The sequence below is a fragment of the Populus euphratica genome, unplaced genomic scaffold (genome assembly GCF_000495115.2).
Source record: "Populus euphratica unplaced genomic scaffold, PopEup_1.0 scaffold582.1, whole genome shotgun sequence".
Lineage (NCBI taxonomy): Eukaryota > Viridiplantae > Streptophyta > Magnoliopsida > Malpighiales > Salicaceae > Populus > Populus euphratica.
The window spans coordinates 6,309-32,445 of record NW_011500454.1 but is presented as its reverse complement, the minus strand read 5'-3'; the positions used below and the strand labels follow the sequence as shown (position 1 = coordinate 32,445).

Genomic DNA, 26,137 nt, shown 5'->3' with positions numbered 1-26,137 from the left:
ACATAACCAAACACTGGAAAGTGTTTTCCAGTTCATTTTCCATAACACTACCAAACATCGGAAAATACTTTACTTTTCAGGAATTCATTTTTCCTGGAATTCACTTTCCTGAAATTCACTTTTCCTAGAATTTATTTTTCAAAAAGAAACAACTTTACTGCAAACAAACGGGGCCAAAGTCATCCATTTCACTTTGGTCTAGCATCCATCCCTCCCTCCCCCGCCTCTCGGAAACCGCCGCCTCCAATAAGGCTTCAGATTTCTGCCAGGTGCTTCCTTTTCTATCATGTTTTTGTTTTTAAAATTTATGGGTGTTTTCATTTATTTTATTGTAATTATTATTCAGAGACAAAAATTCTATTTTAATAAGTAAATTAAAGAAAAAAATCGATCCGATGAAATCTCTGCTAGTGAACGCAATTCGATTTTAATAAGTAAATTAAAAAAAGTATATAATCGGATCCGATGAAATCCCTGCTCGTGAATGCAATTCAAAAAAACGCACAATCAGCCGATTCTAATATTTTATTTTTCAATTTTCCCCCTTAATTTACATGATATTATCCGATTTTTCTCACAGTTATTGTTGTAATAATCAAGCCCTGAATTCTTGAACCCAAATTTATTTTATTTTATTTTATTTTTTAGTTTCATTTTTAAGTGGAGAATAGAAATCAATTCAAATCTTTTAGGCTCGATCGATAATTTGTTAATTAGTTTATGCAGCAGCTGGAGTGGAAGGGATATTACTGCCGGAATGGCCGAAAAATGAGCTGTTTGGTTGATTCTTCTTTTTTGGAATTTACTGAATTCTTCAAAATTATTGTGTTTTTAACAACAATACGATATCCTTGGGTTTCATGCTCGCTCACACATGGAAAAAAGAAAGAAAGAACAGAACTTTAAATTTTATAATTTGGTCTTGTTGATGCTCGTCGTTTTCTTCATTTTCCTAGCTTAAAACATCCTAGACAATCTCTTTGGGATGGGTTATTGTGGACACCATTACCTTGTTGCTCGCATCGTGATCGATGTAGATTCTTCCTCTCCAGAGCTTTTTCCCCAATTTCCCACTCCTTCTGTGAGAACCAGACGTACGACTTCTGAACCCGAAGCTCTTCTCTTATGCTCGCGCGAAGACCTTTGAGATTGAATCAAGAGGACCGTGCCAAGCATAAATTTGCCAGAGGAGCTCAGAGCTCAGCGAATGAAAGAAGGCCGAAAATAAAAGGCCTTTGAGCCCGTAAGCCAGCCGGTTCTAGGAGAAATGCAAAAAGCACAGGAAAGATCCGGCGCAGTTTCTTACCCCCTTATTTCTATTCCTTCGCCTCTTCCCGAGAACCTGAAACGGATTCGTGAACAACTGAAGCTTCTGCTTCCTCCCCGATGGTCCGGGCAATTCTTCTTTTCATCTTCAAGAATTCCGTCGATACTAATCAAAGTCTCTTTCATGCTGGAATTTCTCCTCCTGATAAAATGAAATACTTTTTTCTTATTGGATCTATTTTTTAAAATTTTAGTCGAGGAACTTCCTTATCTAAATCTAAGATGCCGATGTTGCAGTTAAGAGAGCAGTTTCTCTTTTGGCCTGAAGTTCGGGCCCAAGCTGCTCGTACGAAATGGACATCGGATCCCCAGCGGAACTCGACTTCTTCTGTCATCGGCGAAAGTTCCTGTTCATGTTCTATTTGCTGGGTAATTTAGATTGCTGATATTCATCGGGATTTGAAAAGCCTTGTTTTATGACTTTGTTTTGTTTTCTTCTTCTTTCTTTGTTCTTTTGGGGATGTGGTATTCTCCTCTTTCTATTTACACTCTTCGCTCCCTACAACATTTACTCTTTCAGAAAAGTAAATACATACATAAATAACAACAGGAGAGGAGGGGGAGGGGGTTCATTTAAATATGTATACAATGTTTTTGGAACATTAAATATCTATTTGATCAGAATCTGTGAACCTCTAAAACCACAATGAATACAAATGCAAGTTTGTCATTGTAAACATTGCATCGATGATGTATCACAAGTGTTGCTCGAAAACATCAAGTTAAAATTGAAGCACCATGAGTTTCTCTATGGCTTGGTTTCCCAGCACTCACCATCTGTTGGTACGGCAAGTTATGAACTAGCTGGCTAGTTTTTTGCTTCCTTGGTTTTAGAAGCACCATGAAGATTCAGGCCCAAATCTTGCTTATAATACCCGAATACCCAAGATCCTAGCACCTTGCCTTGAATGGTCGTGTATATTTGTTATGGCTGTTCGATTTTATGCATCCATATTTGGTAGAATTCTTTAATAAAGTACATGCTATTAGATGGAAGTTCTCTTTAAATCTATTCAAGTCTGAATAAACTGATATTCGAATTTTCATGACTTTGATGTGCTCTTACTCTTCTGATGTTCCTGACTTTCTTTTTAGGGTCTATTCTAACGTGCAATATTATTTATTTATTTGTTGTCATGATAGAAGTGATTTTTTTGGTTGGCCAAAACCCCATGGATGCCAATAATTGGAGGCCCACTATCCCAGGCGGAGAACCTGTCATTGACACGGGTGATTGGAGAATTCAACTGCAGCCTGACTCACGGAAAAGAATAGTCGAGAAAGTGTAAGTATGTGTTTCCTAATATGTGCAAGTGCTGCAAAATAGTAAATTTTTTATTTATATGAGAGAAAAGTAGAAGGCCAAAAGGTAAAATAAAATCAGCAGGATTGCCATGAGGCAACCTCAAGTATCACACGACTCTTTTTTTGTTTTTGTTTTTCTTCTCATGTGTTTCTCACAATAAGCAAACTTGAGGGAACATAAAGTGCTGGGAAGTAATTTTTGTTGGAACTTCTTGTGTAATCTCTTCTTTCGGTGACGACCTCTTGGATGGCTGGATGAAGCTTGTTCCGCTTTAAATTTCAAGGTTAATCTATTGCTATGAGCATACATGTTTCAATTTAAAGCTCGAGTTGCAAATGAACTTAAATAATTGGTGGTGGATTTGGGCCTTCTATTTGTTTTAACTTCTACAGGGTTGAAATGATAGTGATCTTAAAGTAGAAAAGCAGCAGACAAAAATCAATTAGCCACAATGGTGTATGGCTTCCTAGTTTCTCAGCATAAAGTTGAATGTTTTGTTGATATCTCTACATCTAAAATCATATAGACAGCTACTGTTGGCACTTGCAGTAGCCAATGAACACTGTAGAGTATATATTGCAGCGTGAGATTAGGTTATCTCATTGTATTTTCATAAATTAAAGGGATTTCTCTTCTTTTCTTTGTCAATTACAGCGCATGTATAAAAGTTTTCTTGCTCAGAGTAAATGCTATTGTAATGTTTTCACAGAGTTCCCCTGGTTTGCAACTAATTCACTTGTATATCTTGGAGCATAGCCATAAATGGATGGTTCGTCCAATTAAAGAAAATTAACCATGAAGCTCGTAACTAGAATTTTAGACAGAAGGGTGGTCAAGTGAACTCCTATACCCTGTACCTCTGGAATAATACGGGGAAAGGAAGTACAAATAGATGTATGTATTCTGATGCCATATATTACTTGACCGACACTTGGCTATATCATTATTTGTTTTTACTTTTTGCCAATGATTTCGTTGTATGTATTTTTGATATTGGTGTGGTGTATGAGTTCACAGTTCTTTCTTACTGCTGCTAACTTCTCTATACCTGCCATGTCGTTAAAAATTAAATGTAATGTCTTACATGTGCAGAATAGAGATATTAAAGAGGGATTACAAGAACTCAAGAAAATTGTTGTACGGTTTGAGGAAAAGATTTATACTGCCTCCACCAAATCAGGTATTCGGCTAATGCTAGGTTCAATAATTTTGATATTCTCTAGACATGAATTTACACATGCATGATTGTGGATTTATGCATGTACACGTGTGTGTAGTGTGTCCACACTTCTTCATTGTTCATTCTGTAGAAGTTCACATCTTTTTGTCAGTTCTCTTTACAAGTATTTTATTTAGAGTGACCAAGGTCCTTTTCAAGAAGGGAAGTGTGCAAAATGCAAACATAAATAATTAAATAAAAAGAGAGGACACCGAAGTATATGCTACGAATCTCGTAAGCTATATATTAGGAATGGATAATCTGAATACATTGGCTTTCCTAGTGTAAAACTAAGTCTATAGGATGATAAACTGTAGGGTAGTAATTGATTCCTAATCTATGGGAATGACTGTAAATGCACTTGTATACATATATGATGTGATCAATAATACAATTCATTCCAGCAAATTCTATTCTCTCTTCATAGTTTACAGTATATCGTCACAGACAATGCAAATACAGAAAGCCTATCATATTAGAAAGAGCATGTATCCCTCTTCCCCCTTCTCTTGTAACATGGACTGCTCAGAGATCTAATGTTTTGTTATTGATATCTAATTTCAGTCTGATTATCTGCGTAAAATATCTCTGAAGATGCTTGCAATGGAGACCAGGTCTCAAAATAACATACCCACTGGCAATGGTAATGCAGCCAAGCATTGAATTTCTAAACATCCATACCTTTTGTTTTATATTGCTAGGTATATACCATGCTTTAATCAAAACATATAATACAGGAATATCTGCAGATGGCCATTCCCAAAGCGAAAACTAATCTTCCCTAGAATTATATAGTGCCATTACTACAGTGAGACACTGAGCAGTGAAATAGTGTTTTGTTTTGTTGGTGATAACTAGATCTTTTAAATCTTTTCCCTGTACTTTTACATTATGCAATAATCTGGTCCCTTCATTACTTTTTCGTCGGTCAAATGTAGAGCTGTCAGCAATATTTCCTCAATTTGTTCCACTAACTTGATGGTAAAATGTGATTAAAAACTCAATTAATTATTTGAAAAACTTGAGGGATTAATTTGTTTGTTTCACCAAAAACAGACACTAGTGTTTACTTGTAAATATTTAGGAAGGAACTGGTTTATGTTTTGCGCAACATAAAAAAAGTAGTGGATTAATCGGAAATTCCTCTCATCTTGACTTCTTATCTATATCACCATGAAAGTTCTTCTAACATGGTATAGTTATTATGATGAGTTCAATGTTAATTTATATGACTGGTAAATAAACATAATTTAATTTTAATTTTTTTTAATATTACAATAATATATTATATCAATCCAAATTTTATAGTTTAATTCTTCAAAACCACGACATGAATAATGGATTCCATTTGGTTTATGTTTTTAATTATTTTTTACTTAATAATATAATACTAAAAATCATTGCTCGTAAAATTAAGTATTAATTAAATATTAGTATATTTATTTGAGATTTAAATAAAATTATAAAAACTGAACTGAAATGTAATCTTTTAAAGGATAAAACTAGAGAAGAGTCTAAAAGGATTCAATTGAAAAAAAAGAAAAAAAATATAAGGTAGGGTCTAAAAACAAAGAAATAATGATGTTGTTGTTAAAGTTGATCCTAATCTCTTAAATTAACTTGATTTTTTGGCTTGTCCAGGTTTAAAATTAATTCTAAAATTAATTCACAAAGTAGTGTTCTAGGTTTAAAATTAATTCATAAAGGGGTTGTTTATACATGACCTAGTTAACTTGACATATACAAATTAAGGCAACTCAAATGACCAATAAAAGCATAGTTTGGATTAAAAAAACAATTAAGCTGATAATTTTTTTTAAATATTAAAACAATGATAGATTAGATCAACTCGAGTTTCGTGGTTTAACTCATCAAATATGCAGCCCATATCATAAACTCCACTAGGCTTAAAAATTATTTTTTATATAATGATACAATAATTAAAATAGACACTTATAAAATTGAGATCTTAACAAATTTCGTGATATTTGTTTTAGACTATGATAACCATATATATAAAAAAATTAAAAATTAACTATGATGATTAATTTAAAATCAACAAAATATTAAAGTGAAATTGAAAGGAAAAAAAAGAGTAAAAATCATTCAATCAAAAAAAAAATTTAAAAGATAGATTTTTTTTTAAGGGAAAGATATGAATAGCGAAGTAGGAGGGAAAACCTAACTTTTTTAGTATAATAAATAATTTTTAATTAAATTAAAATCTTTATCTCATACAATTAGACCCAAAAAAAAGTTAAATAAAAAAAGGAAGAAAATTTCTAAAAAACTGATTTGTAAAAAAGTAAAAGGAAAAAAAAAGAAAAAACACCAAATCAAGAAGCAAAAAAATATAAAGACCAATTTAAAAAAAAAGCAAAAAACAATATAAAGAGTGAAGGAAGTAGAGAAGTATAACTTTTTTTTTAGTATAGTAGTTTATTTCTAATTAAATTGAAAACTTTATATCATGTAATTAGGCCAAAAAAGAATTAAACAAAAAATAAGGACTAATGTGTCAAAATAAAAAACAGAACCAAATCAAAAAAGAAAAAAAAAACTAATTAAAAAAATAAAGTGCTACACTATTTATATAAAAATAAAACAACACTATAGTATCCAACTAGACATGTGACCTACATTAAAGGCTATCCTAATTTTTTTAAAGCAAAAAAAAAATTATTTGACATTGTCATATGTGAGAAAATATTAAAAAAAAAACATATATGCTTACAAGAGAAGAGATATTTGGTTTGAGAATGCATGTTAAAAATCTAAACATAAACTAAAACAAAGTGGAATTAAAAAAAATAAAAAATAAAAACCTAAAAGAGATCACTTATTCATTATAGACCATGAGGTAAAACACAATGGATTAGCATAATGTATTTACTTTTTTGTCCTTCTCTACACAAAATAATTGTCTTGCTAATAGGGTAAAGTTGTCTTTTTCAATAAATTTATAAGTTATTTGTAAATTAATTGGGGATAATTTAGTAGGTTTACTTATTTTTTGCATATTAAAACTACATCATTGCCCTTGTAAGTAAAAAAAACAATTTACCTTTGCTTAAGGTACATTTTGTCTTTTCTATTTTATTTGCACAGATAAATAATGTCAATACCCTTGAGAGTTCAAAAATAGTGACCTTGACATGAGGTATTTTTTAGTTTTTTTCCATGTTTTGTATACTCTACAATGAAAAAGTTAAGCTTAGAATAAAAAAAATCTAAAGTTGAAATGGGATAGTGTTTTCATCTTTGCAACATAGCTTTTTTTTGTAATATTTAGATGCTCTTAGGAGCTATTTAGTAATTTAAAGTATTGAAATATTAATAAATCAATAAAAAAAGCTAACATGTGCGTAACACGTGTTAGTGTGTAATAGTCCACCATATCATTCAAGAGGCCTGTAATAGTCCAATGTGTAATGTGAAGGTGTAGTTGATGGCGTGACGTGTCGTCATATTTGTAGTAATTCGATGGTGATAGAGGTTTTTTCTCCTCCCTCTCTTTTTTGGGCTTTAATATTCATGCCAAGCCTTTAAAATTTCAATTGTATCTTTCAGATTGTATTTATATTAAATTTGATTCTCATTATTTTGATTTTGATGCTTTTTGAAGAATGTTTTTTTTTTTAATTTCATATGTCAGTATTTTATTTTATTTTATTTTTTTGTTAAACTTGATCTCCATTCTTTTTATTACTATTTTTTGTCATTTATTTTTTTATCCTTTAATATTTTTTTTATTTGCAATTTCGGTCCTTATTTTTTTTATTGCTCTTTTGTTTATCATTTTATTAATTTATTTTGTTTTTCCATTTAATCCCTCACTATTTTCTTTCAATGATTTTCTGTAAAAGAATTTGTCCTCATTGTTTGGATTTTTATTTTTTTATGATTAAGAATTTTGCTTCATTATCTTTTGTTGTCTGTCATTTACAAGGTAATCCCAATCTCATAATTCACTCTACCAATTTTGAATATCAACTCATTTTAAGTTTGGTATTTTTTTAAGTTATTTTTAAATTTTTTTTTTTATCATCAAACTTGAGTTATTGGGCCTTAAACTTTGTTATTTGTTTTGGTTTTTTTTTGTAAGGTTATTTTTATCTCATATCCCAGGTCATGGATAAGTTAAGTTAACCAATTTTTTTTAATTGATTTTTATAATCTTATCATTTGGCATTAAATTATTGACGTTTGAGTTTTATGAATTTTGTCACTTTTATATTGGGGTTTTTCTTTTCATATTTTTATTATTGATTTAACTTTGATCTTGACTCTTGGCAATGTTTAGATAAAAACATGACTGCTGTAATGAATTTACAGACTTGTAGACTATAAATTATTTCAGTTTCTCTAATCATAGTGCTATTATCCAACCAATCATTTTGGCAATTCAAAAGAGAATAATAATAGCGTTAAAAAAGTAGCATGATCTCTCAAATATGCAAGAGTTCATTGCAAAAAGAGAAATTAATGAACATTTAGCAAGCAATGTTCAAGCCATCTAAAGCAGACAATGCAAGTTTTTGTTTTTTTTCCTATCAATTCCAGACCAAGATAATCAGACCTAATCTATTGTTCAAGCGAATAATGCTCAAGCCATCAAAAGTAGAGAATGTAAGTTTCTTTCTGTTTTTTTCTTTTATGTCAATTCCATATCAAGATAATCAGACTCAATCTATTGTTGTGAATTACAATCGAAAAGAAAAAAGACAATAGAAGTTATCATCAATAAACATAAGCAACTAATGTGCAAGCCACTCAAATTGTTAATAGAAGATGGAAAGGCAAATCTAGTTTCTCATTGCTTCCTTATGAACTCCAGGTTAAAAGTAACAGTTGAACCAATGTCTTTTGAACATAAGATTTAAAGTAGCTGGTGGAAAATTTTCTTTTCAGCATCATAAAAAGTAGAAAAATTGAAAGGGAAACAACAAATGCTAAGCAAATTGAAAGGGAGAAGAATGAACAATGGCATGAAAAGTAACTCTTAAACGAAAGATCAATCATCATATTTTAGACAAAGCCATAGTAAGAAAGTTAAGCATGCCAGAGTTCTTTAATATGTATGTGTGAGAAAAAAAGGGCGATGTTCATGTAATTGTAACCTAAGTTGTTGATTCCAAGAATACATTTGAGAGCTTCATCTAGAAATAAAATTAACATGGAATGTTAAAAACACTCGATTGAGAAATGGAGGAGGCAATGCATGGCTAAACCAATGGAAGCTAAGAAGCTAATGATGTCCCTAGTAAGCAATTGTTGACGCAATGGCATATGCTTAATTAGAGATAGATTTGAATTTGCATATTAGTATTATTATATATTTTGTATTGTCGTTTAAAAAAATAAATATTTTCCTTATATGGAGTTAAGTGTTTTTAATTTTACCATGTAAAATTTATATATTTTTTACAAGATTAATACAATATACAGTTAAACATCTATAAATTAATATCATTAAGGCCATGAAATTTATTAATTAATCAAGATATTATTTAGTAAAAAAATTTATACACTTATACATTAATCAATAAAAAAATTTTCCTTTTCAAAAACATTGAACTGAACTCAATATATACATGCGTCTAGTATTCTTATTACAAGAATATTATCTAATCATCAAATTATGAATTATCATAATTCTATATATTTATTAAAATAAAACAAGTTCAAGAATTAATGTAATCAATCTTATTAATTAATAAAAGTAATGTATGTATCTATTTTTGCAAATTGGATGCATACTTAATTAACATACTTATTGAATATTAAGTCAAGCAAAAAATCTATAAAAAGAATATAAAAGGGAGCCAAACAACAATATTAAAAACAAATAAAAGGTAGAATATCCATTAACTAATAGTAAAAGAAGTTGATACCAAAGGAGAAAAAATCACAAAAATTCATGAATCTACATAAGGCTCTCTACAAGTGGGGTTTGTTCAATACCAAGAAATTAAACATTTAAAAAAAACTAAAAGAATTGTTTAAAGAGTTAAAAGAAAATAAATGCATTTTTGTCCACATCAACAACAACTATAACAAAATACAAAATGCTGGGCTATAGAATATAGAAGATTTTCCACAACAACTTAAAAAAATCATACATGCTTAAGTAACTATTTAGCATTTGTCATCGTGATTAAACTCAATCTAGTAAATTAATCTTAAATTCCTTTTATCCAACTCTTTACTTATATGAAATTTAAAATTAACCAAAGTAAAAGTTCTTCTAACATGACTCAATCGATGTAATTGGTTCAAAATCAATTTATATGATCGGTTAAAAATTTTGGCTTTAAAAAATTTCAAGATAACATTTTTTTTGTATCATTGATATGATGATATATTAGATTGACACTAACTCTCCAAACCCACTACTTGAATAATAGATTCCTTCTGGTTTAAAATTTTTTTTAAAAAATTATTTTTTACTTAATGATATTATAATAAAAATAGATGCTCGTAAAATTAAGCATCAACCAAATATCAGGATATTTGTTTGAGATTGTAATAACAAACATCATAAAAAGCAAACTGAAACAAGACCAATTCAAAATCAATCAAATGTTAAAGGATGAAACTAGAAAAAAGTCAAAGAGGATTCAATTTAAAGAAGGAAAAAATTGGAAGGTAGAGTAAACAAAGTAACAATATAACATTGTTATTAAACTTAATCAAGTGGATAACTTTGAAACCTCTTAATTCAACTTCTTGCCTGACATAGGTTTAAAATTAATTTACAAGGAAGTTGTCTATATAACTTAGTTGACTTAACATATGCAAATTAAGGCAACTTAAATGACCACTAAAAGCAAGGTTTGGATTTTGAAAGAAAAAAATCAAAACGACATCTTTGTTTTACTATTAAGACGATAATATACTAGATCAATTCGAGCTTCACATCTTAACTTGTTAAATGCACAACTCAGATCATGAAGTCCATTAGATCTAAACACTATTTTTTATATAATGATACGATAACTAAAATAGACACTTATAAAATTAAGCACTAAACAAATTTAGTGATGTTTGTTTAAAATTATGAAAAATGAAATTGGAAGGAAAAAAATAGCAAAAATCATTCAATTAAAAGAAGAAAAAATTAGAAAGAATTTATTTGTTTTCTTTTAAAGGGGGAGGATATGAATAGTAAAGTAGGAGGCAACCGTAACTTTTTTTAGTATAATAAATAATTTTTAATTAAATTAAGATCTTTGTCTTATACAATTACACCAAAAAAGGTTTAATAAAAAAGGGAAGAAAATGCCTAAATACTGATTTGTGAAAAAATAAAAAGAAAAAAAAATAAAAAACACCAAATCAAGAAGTGAAAGAATATAAGGACCCGTTTAAAATACACACATGTATATAAAGAGTGAAGGAGATAGAGAAGCAGAAATTTTTTAGTATAGTAGTTTATTTCTATTTAAATTGGAAACTTTATCTCATGTAATTAGGTCAAAAAATAATTAAATAAAAAGGACTAAATTGTAAAAAAAAAAAACAAAACCAAATAAAAAAGAAAAAAAAACTAATTTAAAAAAATTAAAGTGTTTTATTATTCATATAAAAATAAAACATCATTATAGTATCTAACTAGATAAATAACTCGTATTAGGGGTTATTTTTTTGAAAGCAATGAGAAATTGTTTTTAAAAATATCTATGTACAAAAATCTAAACTAAAAAAGATAAATGATTCAAGTAATTTATTATAAACTCTATGGTAAAACACTGTGCATTAACATAATATATATATTTTTTTTCTATACACAAAATAATTGTTTTGCTAATGGGGATAAAGTTAATTTTAAAATAAAATAAATCTAAAACTGGTTTTGGATAACATTTTCATCTTTCCAATATAGTTTTTTTTAATATTTAGATGCTTTTATGGCTATTTAGTAATTTAAAATATTAAAATATTAATAAATTAATAAAAAAAACTATGTCAACGTGTGATAGTCCACCATCTTATTCAAGGGACTAATAAATTAACCTAAACTGGTTCTTGCTTTACAATGAGCCACAAAAAATACTCTTTTGAATATTAAAAGTATGAACCATATTGTTTATAAATGACAATTTCATATGGCTTAGGATTTTGCATGCTAAGGATTTATTTGACGTCGTGGTTGAATCGTTATTTTGCTAATTTTTAAAAATTTATTCTTGCTTCATTTTTTTTTGCTCTTAAATTGTTTTGATGTTTAAATGTGAAAAATAAATTAAAATATATTATTTTAATATGTTTTAAAATAAAAAAACATTATAAAACACAAATGCTATTATATTCTTAAACAATCATTTATCAAAAAATAATTGTTGTTCATTAGCCATTATTGCATACTAAAAAAAATATTATATCACAACAGGTGGCTCCAATATCAATTCACTACTTTTTAGGATTATGCACAAAGTTTACTTTTGACCTAACTACAACAAACGTAGTAGCTTTCTCGTTAACATTCTCAATGATATTGCTTTGTGCATTTTTTTCCTTTAACGTGACAACAGTCCTTACAAATATGTCTTTGCTTTTTACAAACAAAATAAGTTTCTCAAATTAATTCTGGTTTTTTCCCCGCATGAAGAATGTTTAGGAATTGGGTTTGTCATTCAGACCACAAAGATTACTGTGTTAACAAGTATATCAAAATTATTATGATTGATGATTTCTAATTAGTTTTCTATATCATATATATTCAAACCTCTGTTTAATTTCATATATAAAAAAGCTATATAATTATAATTCTTTTAGTTTTAGTTTTAGTTTGTTAGTTATGAACAAGAATACAATTTTCTATATAGTTTGTTTGTGAATCTGGAAAAGAATAAAGTCATCTGTCAAGCTCTGTTCACTGTGGTCCGACATTCGTCACCTCGCCCCACATGAGCTCTCTCACTTTCCCTCCTCCGCTCTCGGAAACCGCCGCCGACATTTAGTATGGTCAGGGTTCCCTCCTCCGCTCTCGGAAACAGCCGCCGACATTTAGTATGGTCAGGGTTATTGCGTTGTCTGTTCAAAGAAAGATGTGCCTGTAAATTTGTTAAGTTGATTCTTATCAGTCTGCTCTTTAGAGTTGATGATAACATGAAATATTCATTGTTAATGCTCGTTGTTTTCTTCTTCTTTTTCCTAGATTAAAACATCATAGACAAACTCTTTGGATGGGTTAGTGTTTCTGGCCTCTTCATCTTCTATTTGTGCTGTGGTATTTAGTCTGCTGATATTCATTGGGGATTGAAAAGCCTCGTTTTACGACTTTGTTTTATCATCTTCTTTTTTCTTTATTCTTTTGGGGATGTGGTATTTTCCTCTTTCTTTTTACACTATTTGCTCCCTACAATATTTAACAAGAACAGGAGGGGAAGGGGAGTGGGGTTTGACAGTTAGTATTTGCTTAGAAGGGAATGCTTCTATGGTTTAGAAGCACCATGAAGATTCTTTGCTTTGAATGGCTGAATACCCAGGATCCTAGCACCTTGGCCTGAATGGTTGTGTAAATTTGGTATGCATCCATATGTGGCTGAATTCTTTAATAAAGTACATGATATTAGACGGAAGTTCTTTTTAAATCTATTCAAGTCCGAATAAACTGATATTCCATTTTTCATGTTCTTGATGTGCTTTTGCTCTTCTTGCCGTTCCTGACTTTCTTTTTAGGGTCTATTCTAACATGCAATATGATTTTTTTCTTTCTTTTTGGTTGGCCCACTGCGGAGAACCTGTCATGGACACGGGTGATTGGAGAATTCAATTGCGGCCTGACTCACGGAAAAGAATAGTCGACAAAATGTATGTGCAAGTGCTGCAAAATAGTAAATTTTTTATTTATATGAAAGAAAAGGAGAATGACAAAGGGTTAATTAAAATCAGCAGGATTGCCATAACGCAACCTCAAGTATCACACTCCTCTTTTTTTTTTTTTGTTTCATCTTTTCATGTGTTTCTCACGAGAAGCAAACTTGAGGGAACATAAAGTGCTGGGAAGTAATTTTTGTTGGAATTTCTTGTGTAATCTCTGCTTTTGATGATGACCTCTTGGATGGCTGCATGAAGCTTGTTCCACTTTTAATTTCAAGGTTAATCTATTGCTATGAGCATACGTGTTTCAATTTAAAACTCGAGTTGCTATTGAACTTAAATGAATGGTGTTGGATTTGGGCCTTCTATTTGTTTTAACTTCTACAGGGTTGAAATGATGGTGATCTTAAAGTTGAAAAGCAGTAGACAAAAATCAATTAGCCACAATGGTGCATGGTTTCCTAGTTTCTCAGCATAAAGTTGAATGTTTTGTTGACCTCTCTACATCCAAAATCATATAGACAGCTAGTTCTGGCACTTGCATTGGTCAATGAATACTGTAGAGTATATATTGCAGTGTGAGATAAGGTTAACTCGTTGCATTTTTATATATTGAAAAGATTTCTCTTCTTTTCTTTGTCAATTACAGCACTTGTGTAGAAATTACTCAGAGTAAATGCTATTGTAATGTTTTCACAGACTCCCCTGCTTTGCAACTAAGTCACTGATATATGAAGCTCGTAGCTAGAATTTTTAGATAGAAGGGTGGCCAAGTAAACTCATATAATCTGTACCTCTGGAATAATACAGGGAAAGGATGTCTATGTATTTTGATATCTTATCATACTTGACCAACTCTTGCTTATCTCATTATTTGTTTTTACTTTTTGCTAATGATTCCACACATTTTTGATATTGGTGTGGTTTATGAGTTCAGGGTTCTTGCTTGCTGCTGCTAACTTCTCTATACTTGCCTGGTCATTAAAAATGAAACGTAATGATTTGCATGTGCAGAATGGAGACATTAAAGAGGCATCTTCTGTTTTCTGGTCAGGAGGGATTACAAGAACTCAAGAAATTTTCCATACGTTTTGAGGAAAAGATTTATATTACCGCCACGAATCAGGGTTCAATAATTATGATATTCTCTTGACATGAATATACACATGCATTTATGCATGTACAAATGTGTGTGTAGTGTGCCTACACTTCCTCACCGTTCATTCTGGATGCAAGGCTGATTGGGAGTACGCATGTTTTTGTTAATTCTCTTGACAAGTGTTTTATCTAGAGTGACCAAGTTCAAGGACAAGGGAAGTGTGCAAAAATAAAATAGTGAATCAATACATAAATAATTAAATAAAAAGAGAGGAAACAGAAGTATATCCTCACAAAAGATGAAATGATAGAGCATATATCCATTTTCCTCCTCTTGTAACATGGATTGCTCTGAGATCTAATGTTTTGTTATTAATATCTGATTTCAGTCTGATTATCTGCGTAAAATATCTCTGGAGATGCTTTCAATGGAGATCAGGTCTCAAAATGCCATGCCCACTGCCCCCATGGATCCAGCAGGTTATAATGCAGCCGAGCATTGAATTTGTAAACATCTTACCTTTTGTTTTGTTTGTCGCATTGTTATCAAACTTTTTTACATTTTATTGTGGCATATTGCTATGTGTTTAGCATGCTTTAATCAAAAAGTTGAGTAATTGATGAATGTTAGGCAAGAATATTACAGATTGTTTTTGTTTTCTGCCTCCTCCTTTTCTTTCCTCCACCTTGAAAATTGTCATATTATTTTTGTTTTCAGCCACCTCTTCTTCCCCCATCCCTGAAAATTGTCAGAGGACATTTTTATGCTTTGAATCAAATCCATCCCAATTTTTTCGCTCATAACTTTATGTGTGAACTGCATATGTTTCATTTGTCTTCCTTGTTCAGTGCCTTCTTTTTTTCTGTGACATGGTTTTCCCTTTTGCCTTTTATCTTGAACAACATCCCATAGTATGCCCCCTGAAGTTCAGAATCAAGGGCTGTTTCTCCCTATCCTATTGTCCACTGATCACTCTCAAGCACGTCAGCAGTTGGTATCACAGAACATGCAGAATTGCATGGCATCTAATGGAGTTCAAAGTTATGCTGGTTTACAAGCAGCACTGCCTCCTGTCTCTGGTGTAACCCTGACTATCCCCAACACTGTTGTCCAGAATCCTAACATGCAGAGTATCCCTGGTCCCTGACTATCCCCAACACTGTTGTCCAGAATCCTAACATGCCGAGTATCCCTGGTGTTTCACAGAACTCAGTGGGGGAATTCAATGGGACAAGGGATTCCCTACACTATGTTTGCCAATTCTCAGAGACAAATGCCAGGTTCTGCTCTTTTTGGTAGCTTTATGTGCCACTGCTTCCCCTTATGGCATTAGAAATGCCACTGCTATTGGAACTATTGCAATCACACATGCATTTGTAACCACATGATGCCCTACAGTGCGGCGCACCAACTGTTCACCTCTCATAATGGTTCAAGTCAGCAATGCTCTTTTGGTAGCTTTATGTGCCGCTGCTGCCACTTGTGGCATTAGTAGTGCCACTGCTATTAAAACCATTGCTATCACACACGCATTTGTTACCACATCATACCCTCGATTGCATTGCATCAGCTGTTCGCCCTCTCATTCTTCATTTATATGATTACATAACATTTAGATGAAGTTCTTAATACAAAAAGGACTTGTATTCCTATATAGGAAAATACTAATAGTCCTATCTAGAATAGGAAAAACCTAATGAAGCTCGCTCTACTTTGGGAATAATTAAATACTAAATGGAAAATAAAACTGAGACTCGCAATATTTCATAATTTTCAGCAAGCGTTAAAATTGCAGAAATACCCTTGTATATGGAAAACACACAAAAATACATGAATTCTAATATTTTGTTGTCCACATTGAAATTTTTGTAGCATCCCTAGATTATACAGCACAGACTGGACATGCAAAAGGCGCTGATTGGCAAGATGAGATCTATGAGAAGGTAATTTCTGTGATTTACTGTTCATTAGATGGAGTTCATGTATGCCATAGTCTTGCAAGATTTCAATGGAAAAAGGTCTCCTGGGATTGGTCCAAGTAATTTTATTCAGCTATGGTTGGGATTAGTTAGGAAGCATTGGAAGTTCCATGATTGCAGCAACTAAGAAATGATTAATCATTGATAAGATGAATGAAGGTAAAAGTATTCAGATTTCTAGTTCAAGAGGATTGCTTTCTTGGTTCTGGCACGCCAGTTTTTTATTGCAAACCTCTCCCTTTCTATTTTTTCCCCTATATTTGTTGTGTGGTGAATTATTATTTTATTATTTATTTCCAACAAGTCCTATTGTCAGTACTTCTTACTGCATTAGACAGACTTAAAAATAAGAGTGCACTATTTCTGAATGACTTTATCTTTGGTTAAGTGAAGAGTTAATTGCACGATTGCAATCAACTTCTTCTGAAACATGTGACAATGGAAGAAAAAGAAATTAAGTGGGACTTATTCCACTGAATTTTATAGAAAATGAGGTTGAAATTCTGAATGTCTCACGTCATAACTGCATATTTGATAAGGACATTTTTTTTGTGCGCTTAGGAGAGTATTGAAACGGGAATAAGAATGCTCATGCTTAGGATCTAAGGCTAAGAAGCATTGCTAAAGTTGTGACATGCGCTGACTTGAGCTAGAACAGCAGAATACAATGATGAGTAGTTTGCAGAGAGACAAAGTAACTGAACGTAACCAACACCTGAATCTTGTCTAAAGGTGTACTTACACAGCCCTTTGCATCTTTTCATTCCATCAATATCGACATCCTCTTGAGTTTCCAGCATGAACAGGGGTCATGCTATTTTTATCTCAACTAATTTATGCTGTCCTCGGCGCCCCCCCCCCCCCCCCCTTTTTTTTTTTAATTCCCTTAAGTTTGTTTGTGTTACTTTCTTTCTTACTGGCACCTGAAGAAATCAAGAATATGGCCGATAATGTTTTGCTGGTTATTTGTACTTCCTAGATCAAAGTTATGAAGGAGACTTATTTCCCTGAAATAAATGAAATGCACCAGAGAATTGCTGCCAGGTTACAGCAGGTAAATTGTCTCTGCAATTTCTTCCGGATTATCTGGCCACCCATGATTATCTGCAATTTCCCCACATTGAGCTTTTGTATTAATTTGTTTTCCTCATCAGCATTGCCTGTCACTGTATCATCTGCACTAATCACCTACACCTCCCCCCAACCGCTCCCACAACCATGCATCAACACAGAAGAATTGGAATAGAAACATTTTTTTTCATTAATGTTTTGCTACAAAGGATCGATGCAATTTTTAATTCTCGTGTATGTTAACATTGGTTTCCAGCTTGACTCTCTTCCGCATCAACCGAATTCAGAACAGCTTGAAAAGCTGGAGATTTTCAAGACCATGTTGGAGCGCTTGATAACATTCTTACAGGTCTCTAAAAACAACATCACACCTAGTTTCAAGGAGAAATTGGGTCCTATGAGAAGCAGATTGTAAGTTCTATAAACCCAAGCAGATTCAGGAGGCCAATTCCTAATCTACAGTTCCTCAATTGCAGTGCCATGAAAATCAACTGAATCTCCAGTAGCAATCATTGAATGTGCAAGGTTCTGTACCAATAATGCAGCAGAACAATATGTCAAGCTTGCAGCATGGTTCTTTTTCATCTTTATCTGGGGTTTCTATGTCATAACCAATCATGATGATGCGGGACGAGGGATATTAAGAAAAGAAAAGGGGGGAGAGAGAATGATATTGTAGCAAAAATATTTGAGCTTACTACAAATCCAAGCCAAAACATTTGAGCTTGTCATGTTGAATCATCTCTTCTAGAATTGTCCTTTTCCTTGCCTGGGGCATCAAACATGACCTGACATGTTGAGGAAACAGACGGGAGGTGTTTTTTTAAACACAAGGCAGATTTTTATGAGGGCAAATCTTCAGTGTTTCGACAGGCAGCCTCATGAGCAAAAGAAAGACAATCTGCGACCACTCCAAGCTTCTCGTTGCTCCCCTGTTCCGATTAGAAACAGAGATTCAAGAAGCTATGCTACTGTCCTGAGACAAGAGTTCCAACAAAATCTACTGTAAGTTCCCAAGACACTCTTTTTCCAGAGAATCATTCCTCTGCTTTGCATAAAGTGATCCATGAATCTGTAGAAGAGGAATCTGTATGGTTAGGATATAGTCTTGTTGGGTCAATTAAAGAGGGTGTGACTTAATGTAGGCCCGGTTTCACTATGTAATAGGGACATTGAAGATAAATCAGGAAGAGGAAAAGAAGCCTCAATCGCTCTCAACATGAGTGTTTGAAGTGGCTCGACTCAAAGAAACCAAATTCAGTTGTTTATATTTGCTTTGGAAGCATGGCAAACTTCACTGCCTCTCAGCTTAAGGAGGTTGCAGCAGGTCTTGAAGCTTCTGGGCATCAGTTTATCTGGTTAGTTAGAAGAAACATAAAGAGTCAAGAAGACAAGGAAGATTGTTTACCTGAAGGATTTGAGGAAAGAATGGAAGGCAAAGGGCTAATTATCAGACGATGGGCACTCCAAGTTTTGATTCTTGATCATGAAGCAATAGGTGCATTTGTGACTCATTGAGGATGGAACTCAACTCTTGAAGGCATCAGGCCAATATTTGCTAAGCAATTCTATAATGAAAAATTGGTGACTGATGTTTTAAAAACTGGAGTTGGTTTTGGAGATCATGTTAAAAGTGAAGCTGTAGAGAAGGCAATCACTCAAATTATTTTCAGAGGAAATGAGGAGCAGAACAAAAAAGGTGTATCTTCTTGCTCCGATTTCAATGCTTTGATTGAATAACTGAGGCGGGGTCGCCATTGAAACAGAGGCAATGTAAGTGTTGATCACATGCATAGAATATTTTGTTTCTGTTTAGTAGTGGTTTTGGCAATTTAATCTCAGACAAGTCTGGAGAGTTGAAAGAGTAATCACGCCCGAGACAATGACCAATCCAAATCAGTTCCCTTCCTAATGGTTCAGGAATGAGAAGTCCAGCTAATATATTTGATGTACAGATTAAGCACCAATAACTAGACAAACAATCATCACAAACTAGGAACGATCGTCTTCCCAGTAACAAATTCACCTCCTGAAGTTTGAAAACTTGCGAAAACTAGCCACCACAAAATAGTAGCATGTATCTATGCAGTCTTCGATGAAGTACAACCACCTTCGTCGCCAATATGGATTGATGTAGAGAACTGTTCCAATCGTCATCACCACAATTGTGTAACATACACCGAAACTGATGTAGAAAAACTCCATGTCTAGGAAACTATCATCTCCTTGTTTATCATTAGGCATTGGCTGTGATGGCACTGCTTCCTCACTACAATTGTTTCGCAATGGAGGTCCACACAAGAAAGGATTTCCTTCGTAACAGTTTTCATCGAAGGTCCCAAACTGATATTTTCTTTCGGGTGTCCTACCTGACAAGTTATTGTGCGCCACACTAAAAACTTCTAGTGTGGTAATTTCAGTAAGTTGTGGAGGGATAACACCATTCAAGTTGTTGTAAGAAAGATCCAAACTCTCAATCTGCTTTAGGTTTGAGAATATTGGAGGGATAGATCCAGTGAGATTGTTGTGTGATAAGTTAAACGACAGTATCTCACTTAAGTTTCCAAATTCTGGTGGGATTGCTCCTACGAAGTTGTTATTAGAGAGATCAATACCATTCATGTAGCTGAGAACTTTCCCCTTGTAACCATAATACATATTTTTTGTTCTGAATTCTATCACTTCTGTAAAGTTAAGCAAAATATCCTTTCCCAAGTTGTTCATACTATCCACTAGTAGTGGACCCATTGCTTCATGATAAGCTTTTTCCATGGACCATTCTAGGGAACTCGATCCAAAAGCAGCTACCAAACCCGCGAATACTTTATGGGAACTTTTCTTGAAAGTAAGATTGCCCAAACAAGAGGGTAGTGGACCAGAGAGCTGGTTTTGTGAAACATCCAAAATGCTTAATTGTTCTAACAAGCACAACTGAACAGGGAGCTCACCATCAAAGTGATTAGCCCTCAGAAGAAGAACACTGAATGATGAATGATTGCCAATCCAATTTGGAATAGAGCCGGTGAAGCTGCTGTCTCTAAGATCCATCGTAACCAGGTAAGAGCTGTTAAAAAATCCATATGTTAATGGACCGCTCAATCTATTTTTGGATAGATGCACATGGGTTAGAGGTGGTGGACTGAAACAAGATGGTATATATCCAGACAAGTTGTTCTCAGAAAGGTCCAAATATTCAAGCCGGTCAAGCTTACAAAAGTCTCTTGGGATCGGACCTATAAAATGATTTTTGGACAAATCAATTGCACCAAGGCTCGTAGAATTGACGAACCACGTTGGGAGCATGCCTAAAAATTGATTGTGACTCAAATCCAATACAGCCCAATTGTTCCACGCATTTAACGGAAAATCTGATATCTGACCCCAAAAGTTGTTACCACTTAGGTAGAGAAATTCCAAGGTAGAAGAATTGAACAACGAGGTTGGTATTTGCCCACCCAAATTGTTGTTTGACAGCTTGAGAAACCATGTTGTTGTTAGCAGTTCTAGTTTTACTGTGGACAATTGATTGTTGGATAAATCTAAAACTCCCAAAGAGCTAATATTTCCTAAACATGAAGGAATACAACCTGTGAATCCATTCTTAGCCACCCTTAAGTTTTCTAGATTTGGAAAGATCAAACAAATATCTTTTGGAATTTGACCGTGCATGTTGTTGTTGGATATATCTAATGCGGTCATATTCGGATAAAGGTGATCTTGCAACTGCAAAGCACCAACAAAGGAGTTCTCGCTCAGATATAGTTGCTCCAATCGTGTATTGTTCTTAAGCAACCACGATGGAAACATTCCGGTGATGTTATTGTGGGAGAGATCAAGGACTCTTAAGTCGTATTGGTAATAGAGGAAGTCGGGAATTTCTACAATGAGTGCTTCCGATGTTGGATTACTTGACAAGCGGAAAAAAAGTAGTTGGAACTTTGGAATCAAATTATCAAAGGCAGCAGGTTCCGTTACTAGTCTGTTGTTCTCACTGTAGAAGAACTTGAGGCTTGAGTGGTTCATAAAAGGCTTCATTGAAATGGGAACTTCAAAGAGGTTATTTGATAGTGAGAGGAATTTAAGGGATATGAGGTTGGTAAGAGGACCAAATGCAATATTTCCAGTAAAGTGGTTATCAGAAACATCTAATTGTTGTAGAGATGACATGTTCCCCAAACAATCTGGGAGTGAACCTCCAAAATTATTTCTAGCAAGATCTAACTGCTTCAGATTCTTCAGTTCACACCAACCTATACAATTTACCTTGAAACAATCAAAACAATGTTGAAAGAATCTTTTATTGATGATGTAATTATAGGCAGATGGAGAGTTGTTAATTTACCTTGAGCGGGTAGGGTGCCATTGAGGTCACATTCAGCAACAGACAAAACTTTAAGAGCAGGCAATGCTCCAATGTTCTGGAGAAAGTTTATTGGGAGAGAAGTATAATCTAGATGCAATTCTTCAAGGGTGCTAGAATTGAAGAAAGTCCCTGTGAAAAAGAAAGAAGAAGAGATATGGTGAAAATAATGGTGGTACAGAGTAGCCATGTGCCATTATTATTCATTAAAGATTTTAAGAAACTAAACTATGACTGCAGGAAGTCCAGCTTCCTTAAACCTATGACGTGTAGAATTGAGAACAGGCAATCAAGTAAGTAGTGAAATTAAGTGTTATCTTGATCGAGTTTTTAAACCTATGATAAAGAACTGATATTGAAGAGGGAGATGATTTTTGGATAGAAACAACAAATTGCCTGAAAAATCCAGAGATTTCAAAATGTATTGTTAATAATAGAAGATGCCAAGAGATATTCACAACTTTACCATTGACAGTCAGCGGCGATCTTAGCAACATATTGCCTGATAAATTTAAAGACTAGAGAGAAGAAAGCCAACGCAGATGTGATAAAACGCTGTCGTTGAATCTATTATAGCTCAGGTCCAGGTTCTCGAGTTTCCCCAAATGTGTTGATATGATCTCAAAACCTGCAAGAGAGATAATGTTTCTAAGAGTAAGTCATAATTATGAGCTCACGATATGCATAATAGATAGAAACCAAAGATAATTAGAATTGATGAGATGCTGTTGTTCAATTGATATATGATTCTCAAATTATACATAAAAAGATGGAAGCTAAGTTATGGACAGACTTACAAAACAAGATAAAAGAAACTTGTAATTAAGATCTCATCGGTAATTAAAACAAGAATAATAATCGATCCAAGATAGCAACATAATCATCGGTAATTAAGTAGTTATGATAGTTTTAAAAAGTTTTAGAAACTTTTTCACGTTTTATTTCTTCTATGTCCATCACCATTCACCACGACTATAAGGCAAATATCCTCCACCACAGAATAATATTTTGATTAAAAAAAGGTCCAAAATAATATAAAATCATGGTTAAAAAGAGAGGAAATAATAAATGGCTACAAACAAGAATTAAATATCAAATATGTGGGCTTTATGTTGTTCTCTTTATTGATAAAACAGTCGAGAGTGATTTGTATTGGATAGTTTTTTTGATAGATTTTATTAAATAGATATAAAGTCCCCATTTTTCATGATAAAGAAACAGTATAATTAAGAGAATGTCATGTGAAGCATTTAGGTAGATAGAAACTGTGTATTATACCTGATCCTGTCAACTCATTGTACGACAGATACAAAGACTTGAGGGATGAAAATCCAGTTAGAGATGGAAAAATGCCATCGTTGTATTCATTCCAACCCAGGTCAAGGTTCTCCAGCTTTTTCAACCTTGATGACAAGACTTTGAGACCTGCATGATGTTCCTCAAGAGCATATTGGAAGGAAATAATTAAATGCGTTGAAAAAAATGATATGAGAAGGAGAAAAGAAAAGGTTTCGAAGCTAAATAATTAAAAGGTTACCATAGAAGCTACCTGATCCAGCTGTCAACCCATTGTCTGATAGATCCAAAGACTTGAGAGTGGAAAGGTTACCATTGAAACATGACAAAATGCTTTTATTAAATCGGTTATAACTTAGGTCAAGTTCCCTCAGAAACATGACAAAATGCTTGTACCATTTTTATTAAATTCGTTACCACTTAGGCCAAGTTCCCTCAGTTTTGATGATAGGACTTCGAAGCCTGGAAGAGAATCATCAAAGCAAGATAATTGACATTAAAACCAATCAACGGTGATTTTGTTAAATAATATTTATATTGTTTTATTTATTAAGAGTAAAATAATATTTTTAATTTAATTTATATATAACATTTTTGTATTTAGATTAACCCTAAACACTCATAATAAATATATTATTGAGAATTCTAGTCTCCTTTAATTTTTTATCTGAATTATTTTAACAGATTTATTTTTATGATTATAAGAACAGAAACATGGAACTAACCTTCATTCTCCAAGCAACCAACCAATCCATTAGATCCCAAATCAAGACTTTGCAATTCTTTAAAAGGCAGAAACAAAGATGCGTTGAGAACCCAATCGCCCAAGCGGAAATCCCTTCTACCGAAAAGAGAGAGCTGGATCACTCGCCTTGTAGTGTTATCACACTCGATCCCATACCACTCACAACAATTACTACTATCCACCCAATCTCCCAAGTAAAAGCCATCCAAAGCTTTGATCTCCAAGAGACCAATCCTCTCTTCCTCCCAACACCCATAACAACGACCATGCCATTCGCCAACCAGAGTCAATAATGCTAGCAACATCCAAGCCCCCATTCTTTTCATCATCATCTTAGATAATTCTATGAACTACGTAGAATATTGTTGTTTGTTATGTGCCTTTGGGCAACCATAGAGGTTCTATTTATACTATGAACTACGTACTACGTAGAATATTGTTGTTTGTTATGTGCCTTTGGGCAACCATAGAGGTCCTATTTATACTACACACTGGCAATTTATTTAATCGATTAGGTTTGATTGGGTGAACTTTCACTTGGGTTTTTCTAAATCTGAATCAAGTTAGATTTTAAATTAAAATGTTAGGCTTGAATTAAATTTAATAACACTGATTAAAACAAAATTATAAAAGAAAAATTGAATTGCATAAAACTAATTAACCGAAAACTTGTATTCCTTCTTATAAAGTTGAACCCATGTTAGGTTTTTTTCAAGGAAAAATATGAATCAAAGGTTAACGCTGGGCAGCTCATCACTTTACACAACAAGATGGTTATAGAAGATTTACTACTTTCTTTATGTAAATAATGTGTGGAAAATCAAGCTTTAATTTTGATGCTAATGGCAAAATGATATTGTTTCTAAAACACTTGATGTCATTGTCATGACAATAAGTCTTTTTCTTTGCAGTGTGAGATGGGTCTGTGAGACTATATATTATCATCAGCATGTTTATTTTTCATGATAATTAATTAATTAATTGAGAATTTGAGCTTCTTAAAAAAAGTTGTATATCGACTTTTGTTTTCCAGAGAAAACTCCTTTCAAACTCTTGAGCATCATCTTCTCTAAAATATTTATTTTTGCCATAACTCATAATTCAAGGGCTGTATGTTTGTAAGGTAAATTAACAAGTTACACCTCAATTCTATATCTTTTCTACGTATGTATGTGATTGTACCTTAATGTTCTCACAATTATTAGAACTGCTTGTATTTATAAATGTAATAACGGTTATTTTTTAAAGTATTTTTTATTTTAAAATATATTAAAATAATATTTTTTTATTTTTTCAAAATCATTTTTAGTGTTATGTTAATCGGGCAACATTTAATTACCATGATATAAAATACAAAAATAGTAGTAACATAAAAAAACATGCTTTTATATATATTTTTATTTTAAAAGTACAATTTTTACACTAATTTTACTCAAAAACTATTGTAAGAAGATATTTATTTTAAATTTATCTATATTTTTATAGTTCAAAAATTAAAAATAAAATTAACATAATTAATGCAAACTCATCTAAAAACATGTAACCCTGATATCATTATTTTATAACAAAACTAGCAAAGATAATTTATTAATCACTAAGATTTAAGATTTATGGTTAGAAATATATTTATAATTGTCTTTATCTCTTTTGTATTTCTAACTATTAACGAATTGAATATATAATAAATTCCGAGTGAAAAGAATAAATTTAGTTGACCCCATGTCAAAGTCTTCTGTGGAAGATTGAAAGAATCATTGAGGAAGCAGTGAATCACACGGGAGGATTGAAAGAATAATTAAAGTGATTTTACTAACATTGTAAAAATAATTGAATTGCATAAAAGTAATTAACCGAAAAGTTGACCCCAAGTCAAAGTCTTCTATGGAAAAATATGAATAAAAGGTTGACGCT

The 26,137-nt window shown here is 32.5% G+C and overlaps 3 protein-coding genes and 2 long non-coding RNA genes across 21 annotated transcripts in view; 1 reads left to right on the top strand and 4 right to left on the bottom strand.

Moving 5' to 3' along the window:
- LOC105114787 (uncharacterized) overlaps positions 1 to 14,606 on the bottom strand; it is a 39,168-nt gene extending 24,562 nt beyond the window's left edge. Inside the window, exon 1 of the long non-coding RNA XR_840211.1 lies at positions 14,408 to 14,606. This is a non-coding gene — a long non-coding RNA (uncharacterized LOC105114787). The remainder of the gene's footprint in view (positions 1 to 14,407) is intronic.
- The window catches only part of LOC105114781 (mediator of RNA polymerase II transcription subunit 15a-like), a 103,801-nt gene extending 84,044 nt beyond the window's left edge, over positions 1 to 19,757 (top strand). Inside the window, exons 3-8 of one of the 8 annotated variants that reach the window (XM_011011449.1) lie at positions 3,743 to 3,807; positions 15,160 to 15,254; positions 15,678 to 15,914; positions 15,994 to 16,055; positions 17,734 to 17,808; positions 18,082 to 19,757. In XM_011011449.1, the coding sequence (XP_011009751.1) occupies positions 3,743 to 3,807; positions 15,160 to 15,254; positions 15,678 to 15,914; positions 15,994 to 16,055; positions 17,734 to 17,808; positions 18,082 to 18,240 (693 nt within the window). In that variant the 3' untranslated portion in view covers positions 18,241 to 19,757. The other 7 variants (XM_011011455.1, XM_011011454.1, XM_011011453.1 and 4 more) reach the window with 7 other exon arrangements.
- LOC105114785 (LRR receptor-like serine/threonine-protein kinase GSO1) overlaps positions 1 to 24,749 on the bottom strand; it is a 56,031-nt gene extending 31,282 nt beyond the window's left edge. For 3 of the 10 annotated variants that reach the window (XM_011011459.1, XM_011011462.1, XM_011011471.1), the window contains exons 1-5: positions 24,648 to 24,748; positions 24,207 to 24,576; positions 23,916 to 23,943; positions 23,723 to 23,850; positions 23,464 to 23,610 (exon numbers count right to left, since the gene is read on the bottom strand). In XM_011011459.1, coding sequence (XP_011009761.1) covers positions 23,464 to 23,610; positions 23,723 to 23,850; positions 23,916 to 23,943; positions 24,207 to 24,558 — 655 coding nt within the window. In that variant the 5' untranslated portion in view covers positions 24,559 to 24,576; positions 24,648 to 24,748. Of the gene's footprint in view, positions 1 to 23,463; positions 23,611 to 23,722; positions 23,851 to 23,915; positions 23,944 to 24,206; positions 24,577 to 24,643 lie in introns of all 10 variants that reach the window. The other 7 variants (XM_011011464.1, XM_011011469.1, XM_011011467.1 and 4 more) reach the window with 6 other exon arrangements.
- On the bottom strand, positions 2,464 to 13,881 carry LOC105114786 (uncharacterized). Its single transcript, XR_840210.1, has 2 exons — positions 13,672 to 13,881; positions 2,464 to 2,633 (listed from the first exon to the last, which is right to left on the bottom strand). It is a non-coding gene; the product is annotated as an uncharacterized LOC105114786 (long non-coding RNA).
- Positions 19,709 to 22,390, bottom strand: LOC105114788 (LRR receptor-like serine/threonine-protein kinase GSO2). The gene is made up of 2 exons (XM_011011472.1): positions 22,168 to 22,390; positions 19,709 to 22,075 (listed from the first exon to the last, which is right to left on the bottom strand). Exons 1-2 carry the CDS (start codon positions 22,373 to 22,375, stop codon positions 19,848 to 19,850), a joined length of 2,436 nt encoding a protein of 811 aa, XP_011009774.1. The 5' UTR covers positions 22,376 to 22,390; the 3' UTR covers positions 19,709 to 19,847.
- Positions 24,750 to 26,137: the final 1,388 nt, after the last annotated feature.

What these genes read in the sequence shown, in the direction of transcription:
- LOC105114788 (XM_011011472.1), bottom strand. Translation starts at nt 22,375, where the DNA reads ATGGCTACTCTGTACCACCATTATTTTCACCATATCTCTTCTTCTTTC. An exon ending in TGGCACCCTACCCGCTCAAG is followed by an intron (nt 22,076 to 22,167) that starts GTAAATTAACAA and finishes TAAATTGTATAG; the next exon opens with GTTGGTGTGAACTGAAGAAT.